At 44.1% G+C, this 19,778-nt stretch overlaps 1 protein-coding gene across 1 annotated transcript in view; it reads right to left on the reverse strand.

Annotated features, from left to right (window-relative positions):
• The window catches only part of ANKRD52 (ankyrin repeat domain 52), a gene marked incomplete in the record, with an annotated part of 2,835,210 nt that overhangs the window by 589,159 nt on the left and 2,226,273 nt on the right, over positions 1-19,778 (reverse strand). Inside the window, 1 exon segment of the mRNA XM_044083713.1 lies at positions 1,044-1,161. Within this exon segment, the coding sequence (XP_043939648.1) occupies positions 1,044-1,161 (118 nt within the window).

The following is a 19,778-nucleotide window of genomic DNA, read 5'->3' on the forward strand; positions in this document are numbered from 1 at the left end:
AGCACATTTCAAGACTCATTCCCTTCTTTCATCTACATACTTTGCTCTGACTTCATTTTTGATTGTGATTCTTTCAGCATGCCAATCGTCCACTCTACATATATTGCATGTATGTATTATATTTTTTTTTACTCACTCTGTATACAATATAATTTATCTGTTGACTTTATTCCCTCAAGCCAACTATGATATTCACTTTATATACACATACGTATATATTTTATTGTGTCATTCACTCTGTATATAATGTCATGTCACTATTGTGTTTAGCCCAGGCTGAGACTGAAATGGGACCAATGGGATCAGTGCGCTACCCTGGTGAACAAATTCAAAATAAATAAATGCAGTGGACTCCAGGCACTGACCACAGACAAAGAGAACTGAAGGTAATGGGGTTTGCTTTCTTTTCACACCAAGAATGTGAATTTCCCTTGGGGTGAGGCATCACCCCAAATGGGGAAAGGGTAAAGAGCTCTGACAGTGTGGTTGGACCTCTGGAATCACCTGCAGCTGAACTCCTAAAAGTTAAGACAACAGTGATCCATAAAAAGAACATTTCAGGTTACCTTTGTAGTGGAAAATAAAACAAAATAAATAAAGGTGTGGGCTGTCTGAAGCAACCTTACAACCAGGAGTCATGGAGGGGGGGGGGGGTCAAGCTCACACCACAACGTCTTCCGAACTCAAGGAGTCTGGCCAGTTGGACACAGGTCGCTTGTAATTGATTCTCATATGTGTTGAATATTACAACAGTAGTTTTCCAAAATAAGAGCATAAGCTACCATGGCCCATGATCAAAAGCAATAAAAAGCAGTTCACATTTAACCATGCAGCATTCTACTAAAGACACACTAATCAACAGCTGCCTAAAATAAAATGGCAGGCCACTTAATATACCATATGCCTCATGCAGCTTCCAGAAACTTAGGAAAGTTATACATTTTAACTATGAAAATCCAGTACAGTTAAAAATTCAGCATGACTTTGACATGGCTGCTTGTCTAACTTTATATTACTTTAAAGGAACTAAACATCTCCATTACCGCACGATGGAGAGCGGTTCTTCCCCTCTTGTCTCCTGCATCAACTGTAGCTCCTTTTTCCAGCAAAAGGTGAGTACAGTCAACTTGTCCATTCATCACTGCCAGCATCAGTGGTGTCCTGTAAAGAAGCAAACATCAGAGCTTATGGTTTAATATACACACTACTCTAACTTCCAGTAAAAATATCAGAAGCATTACAACACAAAAAGGCAATTGGAAATGCTGCGCCCGTTTCAACCATTAGTTAGTTGTATCTTCATTTATTTTTGCAATACAAAGTTCTTGTTTCATATCAGCATAACAAGCAGTGTGCAGAAGTGCATTTTTTGCACTGTACAAGAGAAGTACAGTAGTGTAGACAACCTACCATAATTATAGATCTTCAAGTGTGATCATCGTTGCAGTCAATCTACAGAGACCTCTGCCACTATCAGAGTCTGATGTTCGCCTCAGTGTCAAGGAAGTGTATCCTTTCTCATGGCCAGGCTGACAACATCTTACTTCAGATGCCTACATATACTTGGAATACAGGATATATCCACCCACGGCATCTTTATTTTTCCTTGCGCCCCCCCCCCCAAAAAAAAGCAGGGCAGAGCCATGTTAATATCAGGAGCTGCTGTTTTGGCTTGCCCCAGTGACGTAGCTTGTTACATACAGAATTCAAGCCCTTGTTACTAAGACTGAACAAGGAAGGGGAAAGCAGGCCCAATAAGGTCCCAATACAGAAGGGGAAAGGCACAGAACTGTAACAGTGACCACATTCTATACTCGCAGTAATTTTTTTTGTACACTCACTGCCTGCTGATCATCAGTCACCACCCAAATGTCCCCCAATATTCCCATCATCGGTCCAAGAGTCAGCTAAGAGAGGTTATCATTCAGGCAGCCAATGGTGTGATTTGGTTTTCTGCTTGCTAGCCCTAACCCCCAGCACACACACAGCTGAGCTCCAGAGGAAGTTGTGCAATGAGATAATCTCATGTGCCTTCTCCCTCATTTACCTGGAGGGGCCCCTCCAAGCACTCCCCTCCTCCCAGGAAGCATGAGAGGTGGTTTCTCCAAGTCTACACCAAAGGAAGTCACAAACGTCTCCATGAGTGCATACAACTCTCCCCATCCTCAGCAGAGGCAAGGGGTCACGACCCTTCCCAGTCTGGCTCCTCCAGTGCAGGGGCTGCGAATACAATTCCCGGTCTCCTGGGTCACAGTAAGGGCTTTGTCCTACAGTGCCAAAGAGAAAGGCTGACAATCATGGCAATTTCCTATACAACTATAGTATTTTCCTTGTGGGTCACTGCAGCAGTTTTAATCTACAGGGAAGACTCCTAAAGCTTGATCAACTCAGGTGGATTGGTTGGCACATGGCTTGCATAACAACTGAAGGACACCCTTTAGGATAGCAAAGACAACTCCAGTCTTGCCCTTGATATCACACCTAACTTGTAATGTTTTGAAAAGCTGTGAACAGAGAACAGAGTAGCTGTCTCTAGAAAAACTTAACCTTAAGACAGCCATGGCAGCTGCAGTACCCCTTGCTAAATGATGTCTGACGTTTTCCAACAAGGTCGTGCCACTGGTCTTGCAGTAAACGTTAATGCAATGGATTAGTAAATCAGAATTAGTCTTATGTCAACAAGGGAGTGCAGGATCATTTTACCGTTATTCTGGGGATTAGGGAAGAAGGCAGGAAGTTAAATAGGTTGGATCAGGGCAACCTCTATGACAACTTCTCACAAAGATTTAACAGTATGCAAGGTCTTCCTGATTTTACAGAACTGCAAGAAGGGTTCACTACACATCAGGGCCTGTACCTTACAGCCTATCTTAGCAGAGAAGACAGCAGATGCAGGAAAACTTTGCCAAGAAAGAAATTTTAGAAGTGTAAAAGTAGCCGATTCAAATGTTGGTAAGGCCAGTTTTCCAACAAAACAATTCAGGTCACAGGATGGGTCCAATTTCATCCTGTGAGACATCAAAGGATGCCTTTTAGGGATTGCTTCACTGGCTGATCTACAGGCAAGCATGCAGACACAAATGAGATGAGTACATTTTACAGAGACAAAAGTTAAACCTGAAGAGAAGAGCTCAGACAAATACAAAAAGTACAGGTGTGTACATTTACCAAAAATGTACATGTTCGAGTGTATTCACTGTTACAGTCATTACATTTGGATTATCTGCTTGCAGGTAAGCCCTCAGTCGGCCTAATTTAACAAAGTCTTGGGTCCTGCGTCAGTTGCTGTCCCTTCTTCCGTGACATCAAGTCGTCAGGGGTATAAAACATGCAGCCGATGTCATTACATCAGTTTTTCTTGCTCCAGATGTCAGGTGCCCCCCTAATGGGAAACAATTAAATATAACAGTACAATGATATACCTCCAATAAAAAAGCAAATACACTAAAAAGCTTTTGAACATAGTAAAAGAAAGTAGAGGTATAGCCAAAAGAAGTTAGGGGGCTGGAGGGAGGGTAAGCAGGACTGCAACAGTGAATACACTCGAACATCTACATGTATGGTAAGTGTACACAACTGTACTATGTTTTTCACATTTCACTGGTGCAGTCATTACATTTGGGTAGATTCCCAAAGCTATGGTTGGGAGGAGGAATTAGATAGCATTAAGACCAGCTATAAGGCCCTGCAAGACTGCAGTGGCAAAGCCAGCTCTGGATTTAGAGAAAATTGCCAAATGATAACACTTGGTGAAAGTATTTACAGAATTTCAGGTAGCAGCTTCTAGGATGTCCATGGTAGGGACGCCTCTGAGAAAGGCTGTAGAGGTAGATGCAGCTCTGGTGGAGTGAGGTCTGATCCCCTGGGGGATAGGTTTTCCATAGTGCTTACAGCAGAAATGAATGCAATGGCCTATCCTTATAGAAATGGTTTGCTTTGAAATAGCCTTCCCCTCTGCCCCTGCAGCAAATGCCACCAGCAGTTTTTCAGATTTCCTTTGAGATTTAGTCCCGTCCACGCAGAATCTAAGTTGTCTGTGCACATCTAAGGAATGCAGTATCCATTCCCCTTTGTTCTGCGGATTGGGAAAGAAGGTTGGCAAATGAATGGACTGGTTAAGAGCCACACTGGATACCACCTTGGGCATGAAGGATGGATTGGTTCTGAGGGACACTGTTGTCCGCATGAAAGATGATGAAAGGCTCCACTGCCATAAGGGCCTGTAATTCAGATACCCTTCTAGCTGAAGTGATTGCTAAAAGGAAAGCTGCTTTCCAAGAAAGAATTTTTAAGTCTACAGTAGCAGCTGACTCGAAAGGAGGTAGAGTGAGTTTCTCCAAAACAAAGTTAAGGTCCCAGGCTGGGGTTGGAGCTCTCCTTGGTGGTCTCAAATTTTTGGCCCCTCTGAGGAACTGCTTGAGCAGTGGATGAGAGAAGAGGGGAGGTTCTGTGTTATAATGAGCAGAAATGGCTGAGGCGTGGATTTTAATGGAGGAAAAAGACAGGCCCTTGTGAAGCATCTCAGTGAAGTATTGTAAAATCTGAGGTAAATTGGGTGCTGCTGTGCTCATCCCTTGAGACTGGTTCCAGGCACAGAATCTTTTCCATTTTTCAGCATAAGATTTTCTAGTACTAGGCCTCCTTGCCTCTAAAATGATATCCATCGCAGGTTTACTGAGAGATGGTAAAGGAGAGATTAGGTAATTAGCCAGGCTGCTAGGTTCAGTGTTAGAGTCTGAGGGTGCAGAATCTGGTTCTCCTGCTGAGACAACAGGGAAGGAGTCTGAGGCAGGTGCCATGGGTATAACCATGACATACTGCATAGGAGTGGGGTACCAGTGTTGGCGTGGCCAGTCTGGAGCAATCAAAATCATCCTTGGTTTGTCCTGTTTGATTTTTAGTAGTACTTTGGAGAGCAGAGGCAGAGGGGGGAAGGCATAGACTGATAGGTTTTTCCAGCTGAAGGACAGAGCATCCACTTTCCATGCTTGTTTGTGGGGGGTCCTTGTGCAAAATTTGTAGAATTAGTAGTTCTGGGGAGAGGCAAACCGGTCTATATCTGGGCTCCTCCATTTGCTTGTCAACATGTTGAAAATCCTTGGTTCCCGTTTCCACTCGTGTGGGTCCATGAGGTTTCTGGTTAGTCCGTCTGCCAATCTATTTAATTTTCCTGGCAGGAATTGAGCTTGTAGGTGCACTTGGTAGCTCAAGGCTGTGTTCCACAATGCCATGGCTAGTCTGCAGAGGGGATAAGAATGTGCACCCCTCCTGCTTGTTTATGTACCACATAACAGTGGTGTTGTCCAGTCTTTAAGATTAGTTGTGGTCCTTGAAGGCTGTCAGAGCATTCTGTACAGCTAACATTTCTTTTTGATTGATATGCAAGTGCATTTGACTTGGGTTCTATTTGCGCTGAATGCACTTCCCTGCCAGGTGAGCCCCCCATGCATAGTCTGATACATCTGTTGTTAGGGTTTGGGTGGCAGGGGGTGGTGTGAAAGGTAGTCCCTTGTTTTGGTGGCAGGCCTCTGCCCACCAAAGGAACTCTAGGCGTAGGCAAGTTATGATAGGAATCATTGCTTCTAGATCTTGAGAATGTTGACATCATAGGCTTTTTAGATACCACTGTAGTTTCCTCATATGCAGTCTTGCATATGGAATTAGAAGAATGCAGGAGGCCATGAACCCCAAGGCTTGCAGTATTTGTCTTGCAGATAGCAGGGTTTTTGTGGCCACTTGTTTGAAGTAGGTTGTCAAATGAATTTGTTTCTCCGGCGTGAGATAAACCATCTGGGAAGATGCATTCAAGCTTGCTCCCAGGAATATAATTTGACAGGGTACCAGCTGTGATTTCTTTTCGTTTATGGTGTACCCCAAACTAGTGAGAACTCTTTCAACAAAGGACAGATGATCCAAAAGTATGTCCTGGCTTTCTGCATGAATTAGACAATCGTCCAGGTATGGGTATATCTGAATATTTCTTTGCCTGCAAAATGCAATAACTGGAGCTAGGCACTTAGTGAATACCCTGAGTGCAGTAGATAATCCAAAGGGCAGTGCAGAGAACTGATAGTGCATGCAGCCTGCTTTGAAGCGTAGGTATCTTCTGCAAGATTCCCTGATTGGGATGTGCAGGTATGCTTCTTTTAAATCTAGTGTTGCCAACCAGGCATCTTTGCCTAGCATAGGAAGCAACTGGTGAAGAGTCAGCACCTTGAATTTTGGAATCTCCAAAAAGGTGTTTAGAGTAGACAGGTCCAGGGTAGGACACCATGAATTGACTTTTCTGGGTACCAGGAAAAGTCTCTAGTAGAAACCCTGTCCCTTTTCCTCTTCTGGTACCAACTGAATAGCCCCCATGCTTAAGAGAGAAAGTACTTGTTTTTGGGCCTTTGCCCACTGATTTGGGGGTAGGTCTGGCCACCCACTTGGTGTTGGCAATGTGTGGAAGTGAAATCTGTATCCCTGGGACACTATACTTAAAACCCATTTGTCCCGGGTAATAAGATCCCAGTTCTCTGCATGAAGAGCAATCTTTCCCCCCAAAGGGGCAGTCAGTTGGTAAGTGCTTGGAAATTTTAAAAGAAAGTCAGTGAGACTGTTTACCATAGGGGGGAGTCTTATTACTCCCAGATTTGGAAGTGGAGGCCCCCCACTGCTTAATCCTGTGCATCCCCTGGGGCTGAAACTTGGGGTTTCTGCTGTCTGCGTTTGGTTTGAGAAGACCTGGAAGGGGCTGAAAGGACCAATTCTTAGATTGCCAATGCCTACTAAATCTAGGAGGCTGAACTTGTAAGAAATCTTTAACAGTTTGCATAGATTTAGCTTTATCTTCCATCTTTTTAAGAACTTCCTCAGCCTTGTTGCCAAACAGGCGGTCCTGATTTAAGGGAGCATCCAACAATTTAGCTTTAACATTATCAGGCAAAGACTGCTCCTTAAGCCAATCATGCCTTCTGAGCATAGACCCAGTAACAGCAGTCCTGCAACCGGCCTCTCATGAATCAAAACCACATTGCAAAGTATGTTTTCCAACCTGTTCAGCAGAATGCATTAAATCCTGTAATTCATTATTTTCTGCATAGTCAGGAATCAACATAATTTTCTGTTTAAGCAATCCAATAACATGTTGCTGATACTTTAACATATGAAACTGGCAGTTTAAAGCCCTAATGGCCAAGGCTGCAGAAGTGTAAACCTTCTTACCCCATCTATCCAGCGCCTTGGAGTCTCTATCTGAAGGGGTAGGATTTTTAGCAGTAGAAGCCTTAATGCCCTTGGGCCCCTGTGAAATTGTCTCTGGATCCGCAGTAGGACTTTTAAAAAAGAATTTGTGTGACTCAGGGACCCTGTCATCAACAATGTCTAGTACAGGAGGAATAGCTAAACGTCTATATTGAGGCAGGAGTAAGAAATCCCTAAGCCTCTTTTTTGAATCAGAAAAATCCTGGCTTTCCCAGTGGAAATGCTCCCTTACAATATGTAAGGTTTCACCAAAAGAAAAATCCTCTGGAGGGGAAGCAGAGGGAATAGTCTCGTCTGCATCAGAATCCTCATAAGTAAATAAGGGAAAATCCAGATCATCAGAAGAATCAGAAAAAACAGAATCCTGGTCAGAAGATTCACACACAACTTCAGTCCTAGGCCTCTTAGAAGCGGGGGGGGGGGGGGGGGTGGCTACCCCTGATTAGAGTCATTAGATCTTCAGCCATTCTTATTTGTTTTTTAGGCAAAGAGGCCTGAGCATGTGGCCTGGGCGTTGGTTTTTTAGGCATGGTTCAAGATTTAGGCCTAAGTGAAGGAGGCGTCGGTTTAATATGCAAGTCCGTAGGCCTAAATACACCCTCAGAAGCCGGTGCTTCGAACCCATCCAAGGTAGAGACATCCGCGGGTTCCATAGTTGAAGCATCTTGCGCATACCAGACTCCGAATGGGTCTCAGTAGAGGCCTGCGAATCAGAAGTAGCGGGTATCAGGGGCTGCGAAAGCGCCTCACTGAGTACCAGCAAACTGGCGACTGGCTTATGAGCAGCGTCCTCTGCAGTTTTGGACCTCGGCAACCTGTCTCTGTCTTTATCTTTGCGTTTTTTCGAACAGTAGTCGGATGGCTAACCGATGGCATTTCTGGATAATTAAACCAAGAACCGAAATATTTATAGGCAAAAATATACAGACGACGGATAGTGCACTGATTAAATAAAGCACAAAACCGACAGCAAGGTACGTCGTGGTCAGGGCCTAGGCAAGGAATACAGTACGAATGAAAATCTTTATGAGGTATTTGCTTTCCACAAGAAATGCAATTGTTAACTTTTACTGACATTGGTAGGGAACAAAGAAAAGGTTTCCCCAACGGGGTACTTAGCGTTAGTTGAAGACTTCGGTTCTGAAACTCGAAAATGAAAATTTCAGGAGTCGGCCGACCGGCACTAGTGACCTGCTTCTGCTTCGGGCACCACATGGCAAGAAAGACTGATGTAATGGCGTTGGCTGCATGTTTTATACCCCTGACGACCTGATGTCATGGAAGAAGGGACAGCAACCGACGCAGGACCCAAGACTTTGTTAATCAGGCCGACTGAGGGCTACCTGCAAGCAGATAACCCAAATGTAACGACTGCAGCAGTGAAACACAAAGAACATCCACCACCACTTTGATGTCTGCATGCTTCAGGTGCTGGTTTCTCCTCTGGCACGAGAGAGAGAGATAATTTTTCCCATCTAGCTACATACAATTTATTTGTATTTCACTTTGTTTTCCCTCATGACTTTTAGCATGTTGTCAGAAAATTATGGAAATAGAGTTATTTTAACAGAAAATGAAAAGCTAATCTTAACTTCTAAAGTCCCTGTCCTGTCAATACAGTATCCAAATTGTCAGTGGACATCCAACATATACAGGATTCCTTCTCCCTCATTTTTAGGTTTTGCAAAGAATACAGAAGTGGGACAGATTGACTTAAGGTGAATTCAGATACACCCTTGACATGAAGGAAGAGCTGGTTCTCAAGTATATCCTATCTTTAAGTAAGACGAGGTTGAATTACTTAACAGCCTGCAATTCAAACACACTCACAGTAGATGTTAGTAATCCTGTTTTCCACAATAATAACCTTACATCACATTGATTAGCTGGGTTTGAAAGGAAATGGTGCAAGTCTGTCCAACACAAAATTCAGACCCCAGTAAGTATCTTGAAGACCAACTGAGCACAGTCGTCCTTTGAGTAGAGGTACAATGGACTGAACTGTGACCACATCCAAATTCGTCTGGGTCACATACTGATTTAAGTGGCTTAGGTACAAAATTAGCCTCAGATCCTCTGTCTTTTTTGGGACTACAAAGAATGTGGAGCAGACGTTAGATCCTAGTTGAAAACCCACAACAAAGCCCTCCACATCCTAGCTGGTCTGGTGGAACCTGACAAATGTCTCTTTTTTTTAACAGCTTTTTGATATCTGCTGCAGTGGATTCCATCTGATGGGCTGCCACTACTGGAATCCCTACTCTTGGTTGGGGTTTGGTTCTTAAAGCTTTTGTTGAACATAGTTATGTGCTCCTAGAAGACAACAGCAACAACAAAGAAACAGAAACACAACTCTAAACATTAGGAAGTGACAGAAATATGCGTATATAGAAATACAAGCACAGTAGGAACACCCTAGCCTAAGACAGCAATATGTAAGTTTTTTTTTTTCCCCCAAACAAAATTCTTAGCAGAGTAGGGTAGGACAGAAAAATGTTGAAAGCACCATCTAGAGGATAGAAAATTATGAAAATGCTACTTGCTTATCGTTGAAGTGATAAAGGAGGTTAGACCTCGAAGTACAATTCAGTTCAGGCTGCAAACGAGTTTTGGGGTATTCAAAGGAAGAAAACTGGAATTATGGGTAGGGGAGGAGTCACACCACAGGATCCACACATTTAGAGGTGCCGACACCGGATCGGAGTCCAAACAATTGAATCGGATGAAATGGACTACATCGGATTGTCTGTTTACCAGCATTTTGTTGAGACTATATTTATTTATTTACTTGCCAAAACTGAATGAGGGATTAGAGAATCCCTTAGAAAAACTGGAAAAGGGGGAATGAAAAATTTATTAGCAATTCTCAGTATGAACTTACTACTTTCATCATATTTTCTGATAACCAAAGAACTCAAAACCAAACCCTTATCCAAAGGAGAATTTAAAATCTTATTTTTCACATCACCTGGGAGTTTATAAAAAAAATCATCTGGATAATCACGGCTGCAAAAATGATTTTAATAAACTACATCATAAAATAAAAATGCAAAATAAAATAAAAAAAGACAAGCGCTTTCGCAAGTGCTTCTTCTGGTCTTATAAAAAATATATGCAAAGCTTCCATTTAAATACAATACAGAATCAATTAACAATAAAAAGTAATTAAGATTAATTAATTACTAACATTTCTTAAAGGAATATATCATCTGGGAGGTTCTGAGAACAGAGCCATGCAAACCTTCTCAAAAATAGTTCTTCAAGGGCTATGGCCAGTGGTACTATCAACTGAGTCATCACACACACACACTGTAAACAATGAGTAGTGACTTATACAATGGAAGAAACTAAATTATTTAAAGCAGATTGAAAAAGGCTCCAGACGGTGGTGTGCTTCCGAGTGTGGTCAGGCCTAGGCTTCCCTGGGGAGAAGTCTGCCTTCCCAGTGGCTCAGTCCAGTATCTGGGGATGGTGGAAGGTAGTAGCCAGTGGTCAGGGTAAAATATCAGTGAGGGCACTCGGGAAAACTGTGTGCCCAGGCTCCTGTGGGTGGTAGGCACATCCGTAGAAAAAGTAATGAGAAGCTAAAAGCAGCACAAGGCAACCAAATCAATAGAAAAGTACAGTTTTGTACCTACCATAAATGTAGATGTTAGAGTGTTCACACTGCTGCAGTCATCACACTTGGGTTATCCTGCCGTCAGGCGGTCCCGCAAGTCGGCCAGAGTTCCAAAGTCTTGGTCCGGCGTCGGTTGCTGTCGCTTCTTCCCTGACGGCAGTGCGCCAGGGGCATATAAAATGGATTTGACGCCATTGTCTTCAGTTTTTCTTGCCCCAGATGTCAGGTGCCCCCAACAGGTAGGCAATACATATTGCTAATAAAAAATAGACATACAAGAATAAAACAATACCTTCAGTTACAAGCAAATACACCACAAAGGTTGTATAGGATAGAAAGGTATAGTCAAGTCCAGCTAGTTCAGAGGGGATGGAGGGAGGGTAACCTTGACTGCAGCAGTGTGAACACTCGAACATCTACATTTATGGTAGGTACAAAAAGTACAGTTTTGTACCTACCATAAATGTAGATGTTCGAGTGTTCACCCTGCTGCAGTCATCACACTTGGGTTATCCTGTCGTCAGGCGGTCCCCGCAGTCAGCCGGATTTCCAAAGTCTTGGTCCGACGTCGGTTGCTGTCGCCTCATCCCTGACATCAGTGCGCCAGGGGTACATATATTGCAACAGACGCATTTTCTTCAGCTTTTCTTGCCCCAGATGTCAGGTGCCCCCAAAAAGGTGATCCAAATCAGTACCAAAAAGTGAGAACACTGTACAGACACAAAAACCCTTAAGCCATAAGCAAATACATCAGTAAGGCATAGCAGAGGTTTAGCTAAATCAGAGGGGTTGGAGGGAGGGTAACCTGGACTGCAGCAGGGCGAACACTCGAACATCTACATTTATGGTAGGTACAAAACTGTACTATGTTCATAGTGTTACCCTGCTGCAGTCATCACACTTGGGTTGAGTCCCAAAGCTAAGGTAGGGTGGAGGCATTATAGAAGGTTAGAGGAGGCAATGAGCCCCTGCAGAACTGCAGTGGCAAAGCCTGTCCTGGACTTAGAATAAAGAGGTAAGTGATAGTGTTTGGAGAAGGTGTGTACAGAACTCCAAGTTGCAGCTTCTAAAATTTCCTTGGTAGGAACCCCCTGAGAAAGGCTGTAGAGGTAGCTGTTGCCCTGGTAGAGTGGGACCTAATGGTAGGAGAAACTGGTTTCCCATGATGGGTATAGCAGAATCGTATGCAATGGCCTATCCATTTAGAAATGGTTTGCTTGGAAATGGCCTTCCCTTGAGAAGCTGTAGCATAGGAAACAAAGAGCTAGTCAGCTTTTCTGAAAGCCTTAGTTTTATCCAAGTAATATCGAAGCTGCTTGTGAATGTCCAAGGAATGTAGGAGTCTCTCACCTTTGTTATGTGGACTGGGGAAGAAAGTGGGTAGATGGATGGCTTGATTTAAAGCTACGCTGGAAACCACCTTAGGCATGAAGGAAGGGATTAGTTCGTAGAGAAACTCTGTCTTGATGAAAAATGAGGAAAGGTTCCACTGCCATAAGTGCCTGTAATTCTGAAACTCTCCTAGCAGAAGTTAATGCCAGGAGCAAGGCAGTCTTCCAAGATAGGAACTGAAGGTCTGCAGATAAAGCTGGTTCAAAGGGAGGTCATGTTAGTTTTTCCAGAACAAAGTTGAGGTCCCATGTAGGTGTAGGAGCTCTTCTAGGTGGTCTAATGTTTTTTGCCCCTCTGAGGAACTGCCTTAGGAGTGGATTTGAAAATAAATGGATTTTAATAGAGAAGGAAATTCCTTAATGCAACATCTCAGCTAAATACTGCAGAATGTGAGGCATATAAGGCTGAGTTGTATCTAGGCCTGTAGCTTGGTTCCAAGCAGAAAACCTTTTCCATTTGTCCGAGTAAGCCTTCCTGGTGCTTGGCCTCCTGGCTTCTAGAATAACATCCAGTACTGCTTGAGAAAGAAGGGCTGGTTGGCTACTTAATTGATTTGCCATGCCGCCAGGTTTAAGGTTTTGATCTGGCTGTGTAGAATCTGCTTGTCTTGCTGTGTGAGCAAATGAGGTATTTGAGGCAATATGCATGGTGGGTTGTGAGCCATATTCTTCAATAGTGGGTACCAGTGCTGGCGAGGCCAGTCTGGGGCTATGAGAATCATTCGAGGTTTCTCCTTTTTGACCTTCAAAAGAACCTTTGTGAGAAGAGGTAATGGAGGAAAGGCATATGCTGTCAGGTTTTTCCAACTGAAGGAGAGAGCGTCCACTTTCCATGCTTGTTGGTGGAATGTCCTTGTACAAAATTTTGTCAGCTGGTAGTTTTGAGGACTGGCAAACAGGTCTATATTTGGTAGGCACCATCTTTGAGTTATCATTGCAAATATTTGTGGGTCTAGCTTCCACTCGTGGGGATCTTTGATGTTTCTGTTTAGGTCGTCTGCCAATGTGTCTTTCTGTCCTGGCAGGAAGTGAGCTTGTAACTGGACTTGGTAGGTCAGAGCTGTGTTCCATAAGATCATTGCTTGCCTGCAAAGAGGGTAGGAATGTGTGCCCCCTTGTTTATGAACAACATTACTGTGGTGTTGTCAGTCTTTATTGCCAGTTGTCCAGGCTGTAGTAGATCCTTGAAGGCTGTCAGAGCTTTCTGTACAGCTAGCATCTCTTTTTGGTTTATGTGCAGTTTTCTTTGTTCTGTAGTCCATAGGCCTTGAATGCATTTCCCTGCCATGCGAGCCCCCCAGGCGTAGTCTGAAGCATCTGTTGTGATAGTTTGCCTGGGTGGGGGCAATGTGAAAGGCTGACCATTGTTGAGGTGACATGTCTGTGCCCACCAGAGAAATTTCTGTTGAAGGCAGGGAATGAGAATGGTATTATCAGAATGCAAGATGCCATGAAACCCAAAGCCTGCAGAATTTTTCTTGCATTTAATTGGGTCTTTGTTGCCATTGTCTTGAAATATTGAGTCAGTTGTAATTGCTTGTCTGGTGTAAGATAAGCCTTCTGGGCCGTTGTGTCCAAGCTGTCACCCAGGAATGTCATTTTTTGTGAGGGTACTAGTTTTGATTTTTTTTCGTTTACTGTGTACCTCAGGCAATTTAGTAGATGCTTCACAAAAGCCAGATGTTGTATGAGAATGTCTTTTCTTTCTGCTTGGATGAGGCAGTCATCCAGGTATGGACATATTTGAATTCCTCTGTCTGCAGTATGCAATTACTGGTGCCAGGCATTTTGTGAATACTCTGGGCGCAGTAGATAAGCCAAAGGGCAGTGCAGAGAATTGATAATGGGTTGAACCTGCAATGAAACGGAGGTATCTTCTGCAACTTTGTCTGATAGGGACATGCAGGTATGCCTCCTTGAGGTCCAACGTTACCAGCCATGCTTCCTTGCCCAACATGGGAAGTAGCTGCTGTAGTGTTAGCATCTTGAATTTGGGAACTTGTAAGTGTTTAGAATTGAAAGGTCCAGAATTGGTCTCCAAGCATTTTCCTTCCTGGGTACTAGGAATAGTCTTGAGTAAAATCCTTGGCCTTGCTCTTGAGTTGGTACCCTTTGAATGGCTCTCATGGCCATGAGAGCTGTAATTTGTTTTTGAGCCTCTGCCCTTTGATTTTGTGGCAGGTTTGGCATTTCTCTTTTTATTGGCAAGGTGTGGAAGTGGAATCTGTATCCTCGTAAAATTATGTCCAGGACCCATTTGTCCTTTGTGACCATGTGCCAGTTGTCTACAAATAATGCTAGTTTTCCCCCCAGGGGAGCTGACAAAAGAGCTTTGTTTGGCCAGCTGAGGTGCAAGTCATTGAGTTTGCCTTCTGGTGGCTTGAGACCTGTCTTCTCCTCCCTTCTGGGTTGGAGTGGTCCATTGGCGAGGTTTATACTGAGCTTGTGGTTGTCCTCTGCCCCTTGGGCGCCTGTATTTACACTTCTGAGGCGTGTCAGTGGCTGGAAAGGACCAGTTTTTGGTTGGCCAGTTTCTGCTGAAGCGAAGGGGTTGTACCTGTAGGAAATCTTTGACTATCTGCATTGATTTTGCGTAATCCTCCATTTTCTTTAAAACTTCTTCTGCTTTAACACCAAAAAGAACATCCTGCTGCAAGGGAGCATCTAGTAGTTTTGCTTTAACATGTACAGGCAAACTCTGCTCCTTTAACCAGGCATGCCTACGTATAACTGATCCAGTGACCGCTGCTCTGCAGGAGGCCTCCAAGGAATCAAACCCGCATTGTAAGGTATGTTTGCCCACCTGCTCTGTGGCGTGCAACAAATCCTGTACTTCTTTCAATTCAGATTGTTGAGGAAGAGTTGTTATCTTTTGTTTTAACTGAGAGATCAGAAATTGCTGATACTTAAGCATATGAAATTGACAGTTTAGAGCTCTCATAGCTAAAGTGGCTGAGGTGTAAACCTTTTTCCCCCATCTGTCTAGTACTCTTGAATCCCTTTCAGAAGGTACTGGATTTTTAGCCATGGAAGCCTTAGCCCCCTTGGGACCCTGGGAGATGGTCTCTGGGTCAGCTACTGGGCTTTTGTAAAGGAATTTATGGGAATCAGGTACTCTGTAAAATCTGTCAGGCTTGGCCGGGGCAGGAAGCAGAGAGTCAGGGTTGAAACTGGATTCTAAATAAACATCATCCACAATGTCCAGAACAGGAGGGATGGCTAGAGGTCTGTATTGGGGGAGTAAAAGAAACTCTCTGGGCCTTTTCTTGGAATCAGAGTAATCCTGACCTTCCCAGTGAAAATGCTCCCTCATAGTGTGTAAAGTTTCCCCAAAAGAGTAATCTTCTGGAGGGGAAGCTGAGGGAATAGAGTCCTCAGCATCAGAATCTTCATAAGGAGAGAAGGAATAGTATTGGTCTTCAGAGGAATCCGAAGAAATAGACAGTTGTTCAGAGGACGCAGATTCTTCCTCTTGTCTAGGCCTTTTGTCAGGAGGAGGCTGGGAACCCCTGATAAGAGTAATGAGATCTTCAGCCATCTTAAGCATCTGTTTCTTAGGCATAGGGCCTTGAACAGGAGACTGAAGTGAAGCTTTTTTCGATTTGGAAGGAGTCTTCGATTTTGAAAACGTTTTGACTGTAAGAGTCGTCGGTCTGAAAACGCCTTCAGAAAGCGAAGGAGTTTCAGAAGTACCGGCATCCTTGGAAGGTAAGTCGTCGGTAGGGCCTGAAGTAAAAGGCTGCGTCGGCCTAGTACATTCCGTCAAAATATCCGTAGTGGTCTCGGGTTCCCCAACTGCGGTAGTCAGAGGCTGCGTTGGAGCCTCACAGATAACCAAAGACTGGATCAACAGAGGCCTCGGAATCAGGCTTAGGCCTGGGCTGTCGATCCTTATCCCTGCGTTTTTTGTGCACGCTGGTAGTCGGTAGCTCCGACGGCATGTTATAATTAAATTTTCTGCCAAAAAAGTGTTGTGCAAAATCAAATAGTCTTTTAATAGTGCGTTTATTAAATCTAGCACAAAAACGACAAGAAGTGACGTCGTGATCAGGGCCTACGCAGGGTATACAATAAGAATGAAAATCCTTATGAGGTATTTGCTTCCCACAAGAAATACAATTGTTAACTTTTTCTGACATCGGTCTGAGGCAAGAAAAGTTTCCCCAACGGGGTACTTAGCTTTATAGAAGACTTCGGTCTGAAACTCGAATTCGAAAATCTCAGGAGTCGGCCGACCGGCACTTGCGAACTGCTTCTGCTTCGAGCACCGCGCGGCAAGAAAGACTGAAGAAAATGGCATCGGTTGCAATATATGTACCCCTGGCGCACTGACGTCAGGGATGAAGCGACAGCCAAGACTTTGGAAATCCGGCCGACTGCGGGACCGCCTGATGACAGGATAACCCAAGTGTGATGACTGCAGCAGGGTAACACAATGAACATCTGTACTATGTTCGTGTTACACTGCTGCAGTCATCACACTTGGGTTGAATCCCAAAGCTAAGGATGGGTGGTGGAACTAAAAAGGCTTTGGAGAGGCTAGTAGGCCCTGCAGAACTGCAGTGGCAAAGCCAGCTCTGGTTTTAGAGTATAGAGGTAAGTGATAGTGCTTGGTGAAGGTGTGCTCCAAGTTGCAGCCTCCAAAATATCCTTGGTTGGTACCCCTCTGAGGAAGGCTGTTGATGTTGCTGTAGCCCTGGTGGAATGGGGCCTGATGTTACCAGGCACAGATTTCCCATGGTGTGTGTAGCAGAAATGGATACAATGTCCTATCCATTTTGAAATGGTCTGTTTTGAGATAGCTTTTACTTGCGATCCTGCAGCATAGGATACAAAGAGCTGGTCAGATTTTCTGAAAGCCTTAGTTTTATCCAAGTAGCAACGTAACTGCCTGTGAATGTCCAAAGAGTGTAGGAGCCTTTCCCCTTTGTTCTGGGGGTTTGGATAAAAGGTGGGCAAATGAATGGTTTGGTTTAGGGCCACACTGGATACCACCTTTGGCATAAAGGAAGTGTTAGTTTGTAAAGAGACTCTGTCTTGATGAAAAATGATGAAAGGCTCCACTGCCATTAGGGCCTGTAGTTCTGAGACTCTTCGTGCTGAAGTTATTGCTAGCAGCAGGGCAGTTTTCCATGATAGGAACTGTAGATCAGCTGTGAAAGCTGGTTCAAAGGGCGGTAGTGTAAGCTTTTCCAAAACAAAGTTGAGATCCCAAGTAGGTGTTGGTGCTCTCTGGGGTGGTCTTACGTTCTTAGCCCCTCTGAGGAACTGTCTTAGTAATGGATGTGAAAATATAGGAGGATCCGTGTTGTATTGAGCTGAAATAGCTGAGGCGTGGATTGGATCATAATAGATGAGAAGGAAAGTCCTTTGTGCAACATCTCAGTTAAATATTGAAGAATCTGATTATTTGGGACAAGGGGATTTTGGCCTTTAGCCTGGTTCCAGGCGCAGAATCTTTTAAATTTGTCTGAATAGACTTTCCTGGTGCTGGGCCTCCTGGCCTCCAGAATGACGTTTATCACAGCTTTAGAGACAAGTGTTGACTGGTTGTTTAGGCAATTTGCCATGCAGCCAGATTTAAAGTCTTGAGCTGGCTGTGTAGAATCTGATTGTTTTGCTGAGTGAACAGGTGAGGAATTGTATGTAAAATCCATGGTGGGCCTTGAGCCACGTTCCTTAGTATTGGATACCAGTGTTGGCGTGGCCAGTCTGGAGCAAGGAGTATCATTTGTGGCCTCTCTAATCTGGCTTTCAGCAGCACCTTTGCCAGAAGAGGCAGTGGAGGAAAGGCATACACTGTCAATGTTTTCCAACTGAATGAGAGGGCGTCCACTTTCCAAGCTAGTGTGTGGTATGTCCTTGTGCAGAATTTCCGTAGTTGGTAGTTTTTTGGGGGGGGGGGGGACAAACAGATCTATGTCTGGGCTCCCCCATTTTTGAGTTATCATTGCGAATACTTGTGGATCTAGTTTCCACTCATGAGGATCTATGATGTTTCTGTTTAGATCGTCTGCCAATGTGTTTTTCTTTCCTGGCAGGAATTGTGCTTGTAGTTGAACTTGGTAGGTCAGTGCTGTGTTCCACAAGGTCATTGCTTGTCTGCATAGGGGGTAGGAGTGTGTGCCCCTTGCTTATGTACCACATCACTGTGGTGTTGTCCGTCTTTATTAGGAGTTGTCCTGGATGTAGGAGGTCCTTGAAAGCTGTTAGGGCATTTTGTACAGCTAGCATATATTTTTGATTGATATGTAGATGCCTTTGGTCTGCAGACCATTTGCCCTGAATACACTTCCTGCCATGTGCGCTCCCCAGGCATAATCCGATGCACCTGTTGTTATAGTTTGCCTGGCTGTGGGTAAGGTAAAAGGCTGACCTTTGTTGAGGTGACATGCCTGAGCCCACCATAGAAACTCCTGTTGAAGGCAGGGAATGAGTGGAATTATTGTTTCCAAGCTGTGGCTGTGTTGAGTCCATACGCTTTTCAGATACCATTGTAATTTCCTCATATGCAGTTTTGCAAATGGTATTAGTAGTATGCAAGATGCCATGAATCCCAAGGCCTGCAGAATTTTTCTTGCAAGGAGCTGGGTCTTTGTTGCCATCATTTTGAAGTATTGAGTCAGTTGTCCTTGCTTGTCTGGCGTGAGATAAGCCATCTGGGCTGTTGTATTTAAGCTGGCAACCAGGAATATTATGTCTTGTGAGGGCACTAGTTTTGACTTCTTTTTGTTTACTGTGTACCCTAGGCAACTTAGTAGGTTTTTGACAAACGCCAGATGCTTTAATAGAATGTCTTTGCTTTCTGCTTGAATAAGGCAGTCGTCCAGGTATGGATATATTTGAATCCCTCTGTCTGCAGTATGTAATTACTGGTGCCAGGCATTTTGTGAAGACCCTGGGCGCAGTAGATAAGCCAAAGGGCAGTGCAGAGAATTGGTAATGGGTTGAACCTGCTATAAATCAGGAGGTATCTTCTGCAATTTTGTCTGATAGGGACATGCAGGTATGCCTCCTTGAGGTCCAACGTTACTAGCCAAGCCTTCTTGCCCAGCATGGGAAGAAATTGCTGAAGTGTTAGCATCTTGAATTTGGGTACTTCCAGGTATGTGTTTAGAATTGAGAGGTCCAGAATGGGTCTCCAGGCTTTGTCCTTTCGGGGAACTAGAAACAGTCGAGTAAAACCCTTGTCCTTGCTCCTGTGTAGGAACCTGTTGAATGGCTCTCATGTCCATGGGAGCTGAAATTTGCTTTTGAGCCTCTGCCCATTGATTTGGTGGCACGTTTGGCATTCCTTTTATCCTTGGCAAAGTGTGAAAGTGGAATCTGTATCCTTGAGATAAAATATTTAGGACCCATTTGTCTTTTGCGATGATGTGCCAATTGTCTGCAAAAAATGCTAGTTTTCCCCCCAAGGGAGCTGCCAAGAGGGTTTTGCTTGGTAGTCTGAGGGGTAAGTCATTGTGTTTGTCTTCTGGTAGTTTGAGACCTGTCTTCTCCTTTTTGGGTTGTGGCACCCCATT

The sequence above is a fragment of the Protopterus annectens genome, chromosome 9.part0, assembly GCF_019279795.1.
Source record: "Protopterus annectens isolate FY-2018-M chromosome 9.part0, PAN1.0, whole genome shotgun sequence".
Lineage (NCBI taxonomy): Eukaryota > Metazoa > Chordata > Ceratodontiformes > Protopteridae > Protopterus > Protopterus annectens.